Source organism: Scatophagus argus, chromosome 8, assembly GCF_020382885.2.
Source record: "Scatophagus argus isolate fScaArg1 chromosome 8, fScaArg1.pri, whole genome shotgun sequence".
Lineage (NCBI taxonomy): Eukaryota > Metazoa > Chordata > Actinopteri > Scatophagidae > Scatophagus > Scatophagus argus.
The window spans coordinates 10,618,550-10,630,654 of record NC_058500.1 but is presented as its reverse complement, the minus strand read 5'-3'; the positions used below and the strand labels follow the sequence as shown (position 1 = coordinate 10,630,654).

The following is a 12,105-nucleotide window of genomic DNA, read 5'->3' as shown; positions in this document are numbered from 1 at the left end:
AAATGAAAAATCCCCCTTGATCAAAGTAACACTCTATTCAATATGTTCTGCAAGTGTGTGTGTGTGTGTGTGCGCGCGTGTACACACATGCTTCCACCGGGTGCTGTTTACGTTGGGCAATCTAAGTCATGCAATCTGATCCCAAGCTTTTAGAGAGAGACCCCCGTACACACACACACACACACATCCACCTCTCAACGCTGAGAGCTATTGGAGGAAGCGTGTTGTTACCTCACTAAGACATGCTGGCGTCAGTGTGTGTGGGTCAGGAGGGCAGTGGCGACTGTAGACACATTGCTGCCATATGTGCACCCTGGATGTTCACCCTCAGCTGGGCTCATAAGCACAGACTTCCTCTAAAGGTTCCTACAAGGTAACAGGAGTTTAACCATTAAGGAGCAGATGGGCTGCACAGACTGAGTAGGATCTGTGTCAGGCCTGAAGTTCTGCCGCCGCTGCCCGCAGTCTGACTCTCTGGGGTGTATCTGTTGGCCCTGAGCCGAAGAGTTCTGCTTCCATCTGTGGCCGTTCTTTCAGCAGGAAGTGGGTTGGTGGGATTCTCACACTCAGCGAATTTCACACGAACCTTCTCCTGCAGAACTTGCCCACTCTGGCTCTTGGGAGGATCTCTTTTTGTGTTCATTGTGCCATTTTTTTTCCTCACCTCCCTTCTTCTCCACCTGCACTTCATTCACTCCATGCACCCACACCCCCACCCCTCTTGGGCATGTGTTCTCCATGTGTGTCTGCATGTGTGTGCGCGCTGACAGCCTGGCAGGTGTGTGCAGGTGTTCTCTGAATCACTCAGCATCACACAAACCTGCCCCTGCTCCTCCTCCTACTACACACACACACACAGCCTCTCTCTGTCTTCCCATTCAGAATCTGTCATGTCTGTCCCGATGAACTCATTTAGAGATGTGAGGTAACACAATGACTGTTGAAATGCTAATAAATGTCGAAGCACATAAGTAAGACCACAGCAGGTGTTTCTTTTTTAAAACAAAGCTTTTATTTTCATGTGGCAGAAAAAGGCACAGTATTCCCATGTCAAAGACATTTTCAACAAAACGGTTCATAAAAACTGTCAAATCTCTTGTCAAAATTAATGGCCTTTATGTTGTAAAAATGACAATAGTGGTCAAGACAAATTGTGTTTTTTGGTCAGGTTTAAGTGGTCCTTTCATGTCCCATAACACACAATGAGTGTGGTATGTGTCAGGGGCGAGCGGAGGGTCACCTGTTGTCGAGGTCACAGCTAATACGTCTCTCAGCGCGCCCCGTCTCCACAGTGCACCATACACAGGCAGCTGTCGACACACACACACACACACATGCCATGTATGTATAGTCTGGTGAGGAATGACATCCCCACATACACACACACAAACACACCCAAGCAGCTGCAACATGGCCAGAGTCCCGGACCGGCCGGCACCGATGGAGTTTCCTGGGAATTAACTGCATGTCCAGCTGCCTCAAAATCACACATAAACATGCACACAGTTGACAGGATGCAGCAGAATTGTGCTGTGCACACCAACGCGACCTCAGAAAGAAAAATCTACAGAAGTCCTGAAAAATTAAAGGCACTTAAGTCTTTCTATAAAAGCAACAGAAGTCCAGTTTCTGTTCCATGGCTTTGTGAGTGAGCTGGCACCGATCTATACACAGTCCTCTGGGTGTATTGCCGCTAATCAGGGTGGGGACAAAGCCAGCTAGCAGCTTCAACTGGCTCATGAGAGCAGTTCAGGGAATGCCTCTATGAGGCAGGGCAGCAGCCGGAGGCGTTGTGTTTGTGCAGCAGGGACATGCGGCTGAAGGTCCGCGCACAGGATCCACATTGGTACTTCTTCACTTCAGAGTGGGTCTGCAGGTGGGCACGCAGGTTAGAGCGATCTGCAAAGGCCCGGTTGCAATGTTGGCAAGCGAAGGGGCGCTCACCTGGTTGAAAGAGAAAGAATAAACTGTTAGCATCAAGAAAACAATTCATTAACGGGCCTGTCCTCTGGCTATTGTTTTTAAAATGATCTACAGATAACAAAAGGGCAGGAACACTACCCTAACTTAGTTAATGCAGATTTCCCTTTTTTATGCATAGCCATTGTGAGGCTGAGATTAGATTGTGCCATGCTAAACAATAACATTTGCGCACACATCAGGCATCAATGAATATCAATGAGCGCAAGATGTTAAAAAGCTGTTGCAGTTACAAGCCAGCAGAGCTTGGAAATTAGCGTGATTACTGACATGCAGATGTGAAAAGCTTCAGCCTTCAACGCATACCTGTGTGTGTGCGGATGTGTCCTCTGAGCAGCCATGGTCTGGAGAAAGCCTTGCCGCACGTGGGGCAAACGCACGGCAGAGTGTGTGAGCGAATGTGCATCTTTAGGGCTCCCAGGCTGGTGTACTCCTTGGGGCAGTGTTTGCAATGGAAAGCTGGACGCGCAGCGGCTTCGGTGGGCAGAGAAGGCGTCTGCTGCGTTGGAGTGAAGTGTGAGAGCTGGTGGTGGGACAGTGCTGAGAGGCTGTTGTAACTGTTACTGCAGTGCAGGCAGTGGTAGATGTGCTGAATGATATCCGGACTGGGGGGATCTGACGTACGTCCGCCGTCCTCTTCTTCCTCGCTGCTGCTGCTGCTGGAGGGAGAGCTGCTGAGGTCCAGAGGGCCCAGCGGAGAAGGGGACAGGGACACAGGGGTGATCGGGGACAGGGGGGCAGGCAGGGTCTCCATGCTGCTGAAGACTGGACTGCTGGGGAAGCAGGTCAAAGCAGAGCTGTTGTTCCGCGTTGGAAGTTCGGCCCGTGGAAAACTTTCTGGGACAAAGGCTGGAAACACAGACGAAGGGAAATCAGGTGCATTGTTGCTTAAATGGACAGAAAATCTAATAAAGCGCCAGCTTGTTTTTGTTCTTGGGGTCTTGTTACAGCCAACACGACCCTGATCCATCAAGCTTTTCCATTAGCAAATTTGCCAGGTGAAGCACCCAGGAAGTTACAAGCACAACACAGCATCTTATCTGCCACATGGCTCTGTTCTGCTTGGTAAAACTGACTGTGATTTACCCAACATGACAAACATAATCACAGATTCATCAAAATCAGTCAGTCAGTGAGGGAAAAAAAAACCACTCTTACCAGTTTGGCTCTCCAGTTGGCTCTCCCTGTAGTATGGCTTCTTGTTGGAGAAATACTTCTTGACAAGGAATGACCGAGGCATGTTGAGGTGTAGCTTCTCCGATAAATAGGTTTTTAAAAATGTTATTCCCACGGCGAGGTGCGCTCAGATCCAAGGATTTCTGCTTCAGCCAGCTGCAGATTCCGGTCGGACGAGGTGAAAACGTTTGAAGAGATCAACAAGACCACTGCCAAAGTTGAACGTATCCTATTGAGGGATCGCAGGGTTGCCTCCTCATATAGTAACCAGAGGGGAGAAGCAGCGGGGCGGGTGCGCAGGTCTCCGCCCACAGACACACCCAGTGCATCAAGGCGCCACCATAACTCGCTCACCACAGGTGCCCAATGTGCCAAAAGCTGAAGCAAAGCGCAAATCTAATTGCGCATTTCACGGTTCTAATGGCTCACTCTTTACCTTCAGTCATGCACGTATTGTCTTCAAACGTAAGTAGATTGTCATGCAATTCACAGTTAAATTCGGCCAAAATGTGCAGAAGAATGCAGAGCAGTAAATATAGCCACATCAGTAATGATTTTAGTAAAAGCTTTTTTGTCACCTGGCGCATTACTCTGAAGTCTATCGTGGCAAACTGAAGCTGGAGCGTCCTCTGTCGGATCATAAATTATCCGTCCGTGTGAGGTGGTGTTGGATGTTTTCTGAAATGTGCATAAAATAGTGATCAGGAAAGTAACATTTATGGAAGGTCGCTACTTTGAAAGACACGTCTATATAAAGGGATGGATATGTGATAATCTCCCGAGAAAATACAGCTGTGTGGGTTAATTGATTCTTCAATTAAAACGGACTACTCTTATCTCCCTCTCTCCTGACCAACACTTCTGTGCATTTTGAAAGTGTTGCAGAACATTTAAACGCATCCCCTGCCGGATAAATGGCGTTTTATGATGGCTCTTTTGAGTGCTTGTGCCTCCGGGTTTTTGCGCACCCCGGTGAGGTGGAGACATTTGGGGACAGGGACAGGAGACAAACGCTCTATTCTCTCTGCTCCCCTCAGCACATAAGGCGCTCGGTTCATCCTGACACGAATGTCTCTCTGCGGGAAGTAAGTCATTTTAGATAAAAGAGTCGCTGTTCCTCAGCTTGCTCACAGCACGATCTGAGGTAAAATTAACCGAGCTGACAGGAATAATGTGATGATGTAAATCTTGTCCCTTTGGGTGATGTGAATTGCAGCAACCCAGAATAATGGCCCCGAGAGGAAATTGGTGTCACGTTTAGTCCCGTTTTTATTTCTTCACGTGAGTAAACGTGCGTCAACACGTGTGCGTAACAGAAAGCAACTCCACAATCAAAAGTTGTTCTTTTTTAGTTAAGATCCAAAGACGCAACCACATTCTGAAAAAAATAGTGATTATTGTTTATTTTAAACCAATTACCCAATTTTAGGATTAATTCTTAACCCCAACAGTAATAACCGAAATATTTTTATTCCCTTTAAATCGTCTTCAATATTTTATTTTATTTCTGCTTTATCTTACTTTGTAGGCGTTTATCCTCATTTTATAGATTTTGCACACATGCTTGAATTGTATTATAAAAATTAATTTGAAATTATTACGCCTAATAATACTTTACACTTTACACCGACTAAATGTCAGGGGTAACTGGTGGATGATGTGTGACACTTTACGATCTGAGCCCTTCGCAATGTGCGGTGCCGGTGCGCACAATCAGGTGCGGGGCATTAGACAGGAATGTCGCGGTCTTCAGTGGTCCTGTTTAGCATTGCAAAGACCCGGAGAGCTCCGCCGTAGCAGCGTGAGCGGTGCATGGTGATGGGGGTATATGCACCTGTCTAAAGGCGCCATTGTCTCGGCATGCCCAAAAGTTCACACGTCGTTAGAGCGCTTGTTGACGCCGACGCCACGTAGACTGGAGGTCACGGGGGCAGAACTGCAGTAAAAACAAAAAAGCGAATAGCAAAGACACACGTGAAAGTAATCTGAGTTTGTGAGACCGCAGCTAAGGCTGACTCCGTGGGTTCACACGAGCTCAAACTTCCAGTTATAAAGCAGATCAGTAAATGGTTGTTTCTCACTCATTCAAACAGTACGACAAAATGAAATATCCACCTGACGCACGCGCGCGCACACACACACACCATGTAGGAGGCTGTAAGAATGAGAACAGCTGATTACACACCGTTGAATTTGCTCTTCCGAGGAGAGCAGTTTGTCTGCAGGAGCTGACTGCAGACAATTTGTGTTACAGCAGGGTTATGGTGACCCCATGACACAGAGGACGCGGAGACATGAAAAGTCTGCTGCTCAGAACAGATGTTCTCTCCTCTCTGGCCTCAGGGATGAACCAGTCAGTGTTCCCTCAGAGGCTCGGACTGTGCCGAAAACTCTTCAAACTCAAAGAAATACTTTTAATTTGGTCTAATTTTAGGGCGTTTTTTTGCCAATTGACGCCAGCAACAAGGTGGAAGTCGGAAGTAAAGTGACTGTATTTAATAGTGGATGCTTAAAAAAAACAGAAAAAGGTCTAAAAATAACACGAGTCTAACTTTTAGCACAAAGCATGTTGACAACAGACAACAGCAGATAAAAAGTTTACCACTTAAATGGATGAACTTTGCTCAGATCACTTATGCTGTCCTTGTCCAGCCTCTTTTATATCCCATCTGTTGTGTATCATGTTGTGTTTTTGTGAATGAAACACTTAAAAACAAATAAAAATGGTCAGAATTATAAATTGGCTTTAGGCTCTTGGTTGATACAGACAAAATCTGTGTCTAACATATAAAAGGTAAGCCCAACTGTTCATCCAGACCTGAGGTTGTATTCATCCTAGTTGGTTCCCCTTTTTGTTCACCTTCTCCTGGGGAAGAAGTACTCTAACAGCCAAATCCTCTGCAGGAACAACAAACTAGATAAGTGATGGATGGGTCGCTCTTTCATAAAACTGACACGGACGCTGCAAACTGCTCTGTGCAGCCTTTCAGTGGAATCATTGTTCATCAGTGAAAGTTAGAAGAAAAACTGCAGAGATCGCGAAAAGGTCAAACATCGATTCAAGGCCATTCTAACAAATGCATAGTTTGTTCATGTTATTGTGGAAAAACAGGGAGACATGTTGTTCTGTGTAGCACCTCATTACATTGTGTTAAGCTGCAGCAATGCTGAATATACTGTTTGTGCAGTCTACATAATATCATGAATCTGCTGCTGTATTTTTCTCTCTCGTTGACTCTAACTGTTTGGCCGGTGACTGCTGACAGAAAGAAAAACATGCAGACGAGCAGGATCGGGGTAACTCTGCTCACCGGTGTCTGTTTACAGGTCTTTGGGGGGGAATAGCTTTGTAGAGTTTTTGTGGCTTAAAGTCATGCCAAGGGATTTCATTTGACTCTACGTCAGTGGTAGGGGCTAAAGTGTGGCCAATCTGGAGGTGATGACTCAGATCAAAGCGAGTTTACCAGAGCTCAGCCAGAGGCTCGTAGCATCGCACACCCAAATCTCCGACTGAACTGCTGGAGGTAAATATTGTGGATAATGTAGGCACCTGGTTTTGACAAGAGAGAGGAGTGAGGAGAAGGGAATCGATGGTAATTCTGGCTATGCAGGTGACATCCCGCCTGACTCGCCTCCTCCCGTGGATCACAAACAGGACGAGAGGCCACCTGATGACAGAGGCCCACAGGTGTGCCTCAGCACATAAACTTCCCCACAGTTTGTTCATTCAGTCACCGTCATGTGATAACAGCAGTTCGTTTTCTCAGCTCTGTGTTTTTTAAACATAGAGTGGCAGGAAGGTTTGTTTCAAACTGGAAGGAGGATGATCATTTTTCTTATTCTACTGTGTGCAGGTTTTTCGTCTTGAATGTGTTTGAGTGAGACAAAATGGAATTTCAGTCTGATTACAGGCCAGGATGAGTTTCTTCTCCATTTGTTTAAAATATTGCTTAGTTTGTTTCATATGTTAAAGGAGCTGAAGGTTGTATTTTCTGACAGTGGACTGTGTGTTTGAAGTAATAAGTACTTGTTCATACAAATAGTACTTAACTATATACATTTATGTTTATTGATGACACATGGCACACGTAGAACGCCTCATGAAGCCTGACAATGTAATATTTATCTGCTGCTGTTGGAACAGATCATTTTGTTCTAGGAGAAACACATTAAACTGCTGTAACTGTGGCATCACCGTAAACATGGCTGCACGATTGTGTTTTCTACCTGAATATCTTTCGCACTCTGAGCCGACAGGTGGCGACTGTATCGTACTCTGACATCCTTTCACGTGTTTGAAGAGAAGCCAGCACCCAAACACCTATTGTGATTAGGGTGTGATTAGTGCCAAGTACTGCCAAGTTTTTGTTTTTTGCTGATAATCTTTGAACATTCAGGTGCATCGTCACCATTCAACACCTTCAGACGACAGGTAACGATCACTTGAGCGCATTTACATTCAAGGTCCTGCAGGCCCAAGCACAACAACAGCAATCAGCAATGTGAAATCAGGTCAAGTTGTCTTTGTTCATGTGATGATTCAGAGGATACGGCGGATCTTCAAACTTGCCAGGCGGTGGGTGGGTGTGGCACAGCAGTGATGCTCTCGTTGAATCTCAAAGAAAACTACTTCAGAGTATTTATTATGTGCCTTAATTGCTTCATGCTCTACTTTACTGCATGTTTCTTTGTTTGTGAATAAATGTGAATGGGAGTGTGTGTGTGTGTGTGTCACCCTACAGGTTCAGAGGTCCATAAGCCCAGCAGGAGGGAGATAAGATTATCCCACTGGAATGCAGAGCTGGTCATATGGACACACACTCCCACACACACACACAGTCTGTAGTCTGTACACACTCTCTGTTGAAGACTTTCCACTAAACACTCACATGTTTTAGTGACCGAAAAGAGAGAAGTGTCCCGGCGTGTCCTGCAGGCTGAGGCGTGGTCTCCCTGTTTGTTGTTTGTTTACAATATGAGTTCACACACTGGTTCCAATAATTTAAAAATCAAAATCAAGGAAATAAAAGAGATTCAGTGACGAAAGTCAAAGAGAACCTCAAAACTGAATCAGACACAGGGTTTATCGCAGAGCAGGCTGTAACAATGAACACTGTAAAGGGAAAAAAATATATATATTAAATCACATAACATATACCTGTTTTTAAAATGAAAAGAGTTGTACAGCCTTAAAAGGAGGAGAATGTAATGTAAAATAACAAAGACGGGATGTGCAAACATTCACAGTATGATATGTGATTCTGATTATTATCATATTCACCACTAAAGGACGTTAACAGATGCACTCTGGAAAACTTCATAAAATTTATATCAGTAAACACAGCGTCCCAGCTTTGATATTTTTTAAATCTTGTAGTTTCATTTCATAACATTATAGAGAGAAACATTTTAATTTTTATTCCGCTACATTTATTTGACAACTTTAGTTTCTAGTTTTTATTTAGGGGCTTTGAAAAGTAAAGCTATGATGATTTTTTTTAATTATATGATGCGTTTGGAAAGATCAAACTACCAGCCACAACATTAAAATTGTTCTTACTCATGTAACTAAGAGAATTAAATGTTTTTCAATCCAAGGAAAAAATCACTTTGTGTCCTTTGCAGTCAGCGCGTGTGAATGTTCAAAGTGAGATGAAGCAGTCTCAGTGATGATCACAGCAAAATATGAGGATGAACTGAGTTAAAAACGTTGAAATAAAGACTGGATTAACTATATTTATTTTTCTTTGTTACGTTTGGATGTCAGCGCTGATTTCTTTTCAGAAGGTCACTGTAAAATTTTCCGTTCCCATTTTTACCTTTTGAGTCGGGAGGAAATCGCAGTGTGTATTTTCATCTCTTTTCGTCGTGTCTCTCGAAAACAGAAGAAGAATAAATTTGTGTCCACTGTTGATCAAATATGCCTGGATGTTTTAATTTACCTGTCACCACCACATAATTATTAACACGTGATCATATTTGGGCAGAGCAGCACGTGTTGCATTATGGCCTACAGTGTAGACCCTACACAAACAACTGACAAAACAGCTGATAGAGTTACATACGAGCAAACACTCCTGTATCTCCGTCAGATGGAAACGTTGGGTACTTTTATTTGAGGTGGTGAAAGCTCAGAATACAAACATGACATGCAGGCTTGTAATTTTGCAACATAAAACAATTTTAATGTATCTGTGTGTCCTTTATTTCCTCTATCACACACACACACACACTAAATCTTCCAATAGACACTAATAGAGGTGCAATTAGTCCAGCTGTGTGTGTGTGTCTGCTCTAACCTTATCTGGATGGCAGGCAGACACGTCCAACCACATTGGCGTCCTTTGATGTAATATATGGCACCATTAAAGGTCATCTGATAGTCAGTTGTTTATGTTTCTGAGGGAGAACAACAATCTGAGAGAGACCACACGAAGAATTCGAAAGCTTCAAATACAAAGTTACTGTGTGGAACTTCCTCCTGAAATCTTTTAGGGCTTATGTTGAGACTGATGGAGTGCCTGTTTTCTTTTCACTTTATTGTGGACAGGGTCTCTCACTTCTATTTGTGGTATTTGCTTATTTCGATCTATTTAGCTTCTCTGGTATTTCTTACTTCATAGTCTATAAAATATATAGACCTATGTGTCTCTATAATACCTTTTAAAGTCTGGGATTATTTTCTTGCTAGCCAGACAAATAAACAAAAAATAGGTAAAGATTAATAAAATAAAGATTAAAATTAATTTAAGGTTTCAGATCTCTGGCAGGATCCCTTTTATCACTTTACATTATATTATATATTACTATTATATTTTTATTATTATTGTTGTCATATCCTTCTATAGTCTTTACAATATATACATATTCTAGGCTTAGAATATGTATAGGACCTGAGGAGGACTAAGGCTCCAGTGACCCCTATCAACATCAAAGGGGACACTGTGGAGGTGGTGGAACAGTACAAGTACTTGGGGGTGTACTTAGACCACAAACTGGACTGGTGCAAGAATGTGGACATGGTCTACAGAAAGGGCCAGAGCCGCCTCTACTTTCTGAGGCGGCTGAGGTCCTTCAACATCTGCAGGACGATGCTGAGGATGTTCTATGAGTCGGTGGTGTCCAGTGCCATCACATATGCCGTTGCCTGCTGGGGCAGCTGCCTGAGGGTGAGGGACACTAACAGACTCAATAGAATCATCAAGAAGGCCAGCCATGTTGTGGGAGAGGAACTGGACTCTCTGACAGTGGTGTCTGAGAGGAGGATGTTGTCCAAAATAAGGACTATACTGGACTTTCCCTCTCACCCTCTCCACAATGTGCTGATGGGCTACAGGAGCTCGTTCAGCAACAGACTCGTACTCCCACGATGCACCACAGAGCGACACAGGAAATCATTCCTGCCTGTCGCCATCAAACTGTTAAACTCAGCACTGTGATGGACACACTCACTGTATATATACAATGTACATATTGGTTTTTTACACATGCACATACCTGGATTTTAAATTTTCTTAAAAATTTGAATACAGTTTTTTGTAAATACCTGTACTTTGAGATTTTAGTTTTGTTTATCCTATCTTTATTAAGTTTATCCTATTTTTTATACTCTGCACTTTTCTCCTTTCTTGGTCGGGAATACTGCATGTGCAATGTCTGTAAAAACAAGAATTTCCCTCCAGGGATTAATAAAGGAATTCTGATTCTGATTCTGATTCTGATTCTTATACTTGTAATATTGTAATTTGTGGTTTTTATATATTCTTTATTTTTATACTTCTTTATATTTTTATATGTTCTTTTAATGCTTTTTTTTATACTGATGCTACTGGATACTTTCACTCAGAATCAATAAAGCAACTATATATCTGTCTGTCTGTCTATTTGTCTGTCTGTCTGTCTGTCTGTCTGCCTATCTGTCTGTCTGCCAATGTACATTTGGTTCAACAAAGGGACAATCTCTGAAGTGGCTCCACCAAGTGTTCACATGGTGAACTGATCTACAGAGGAACTGTTCTCAGATTAGCCACAAGGGGGCAGTCAAAGACCAACAATGACTATGTTATCGGGGTTTCCAGGTCAGTGGTTAAATCAAAAGTCAGATACATCCTGATTGTACGAATACCCAGAGTGCTACTGAGGGCGTAAAGATCACATTCACTTCGAGGACATTACTATCACTCTGTAGTTACTCAGCTGTCACAAATATCAATGACGTCAGAAATCATAAAACCTGCTTGTGTTAACATGCGCACACACACACACACACAGGTGTGTATACAGACGCTGCATTAAGGAGACCGGACACAGAGGAATGTGCTGAGCCAAGCCCTAAATCTGGATAAGGTCAAAAATGTTTGTTTGTAATCCAGCAGATCCACATCAACCTGTTTTGTCCAATGACTCATAAACCAAACTTTAAAATTGTATGGTACAGTATGTACTTTGAGGCCTCTCAGGTCTGACTGCCATGAATTTGTTTTTCTGAATAGACTTGCTTTTAACCCTCTGGTTAACCTGCTTCACGTTTTTTCATTAAAAACTGGGACACATGTCCAGCACAGACATGTACAGTGTACGTTCACATAGGACTGACTGCTGTTTCTCTCCTTTTCCACCGTCAGGCATATTCGCTTGGCACCTGGGGAATGGATATGTGAGAATTATGTAAAGGCAGTTCTTTAGGTCATCATGTGCAGACACATAATATGTGGGTTAAGCAGTTATGGGCACCTGAGTCGTACATGTGAGGGCTTGACCCTCACAGTGGTCTTGTTTCATGGCGGATAGTGTGTCCTTCTGGACCTGTTCGACAAACTTGCCAAAAGCAGATAGCATTAATCAATGTCAGTCTTTTTTTTCTAGGTTATGGGTTTATCTGAGTGTGTGTGTGTGTGTGTGTGTGTTGGTGTGTTAGCTGCTGCTCTTCATAACTTTGTACCCAATGCC

At 43.4% G+C, this 12,105-nt stretch overlaps 1 protein-coding gene across 1 annotated transcript; it reads right to left on the bottom strand.

Moving 5' to 3' along the window:
- Window positions 1-989: 989 nt before the first annotated feature.
- Window positions 990-4,377, bottom strand: snai1b (snail family zinc finger 1b). Its single transcript, XM_046397819.1, has 3 exons — window positions 3,139-4,377; window positions 2,287-2,829; window positions 990-1,944 (listed from the first exon to the last, which is right to left on the bottom strand). Exons 1-3 carry the CDS (start codon window positions 3,218-3,220, stop codon window positions 1,763-1,765), a joined length of 807 nt encoding a protein of 268 aa, XP_046253775.1. The 5' UTR covers window positions 3,221-4,377; the 3' UTR covers window positions 990-1,762.
- Between the last annotated feature and the right edge of the window lie 7,728 nt (window positions 4,378-12,105).

Excerpts from the sequence above, each read along its gene's own strand:
- snai1b (XM_046397819.1), bottom strand. The coding sequence starts at position 3,220 with ATGCCTCGGTCATTCCTTGTCAAGAAGTATTTCTCCAACAAGAAGCCA. Across the intron at positions 2,830-3,138 it reads CCAACTGGAGAGCCAAACTG|CCTTTGTCCCAGAAAGTTTT; the intron begins GTAAGAGTGGTT and ends CTGTGTTTCCAG. Across the intron at positions 1,945-2,286 it reads ACACATCCGCACACACACAG|GTGAGCGCCCCTTCGCTTGC; the intron begins GTATGCGTTGAA and ends TCTTTCAACCAG.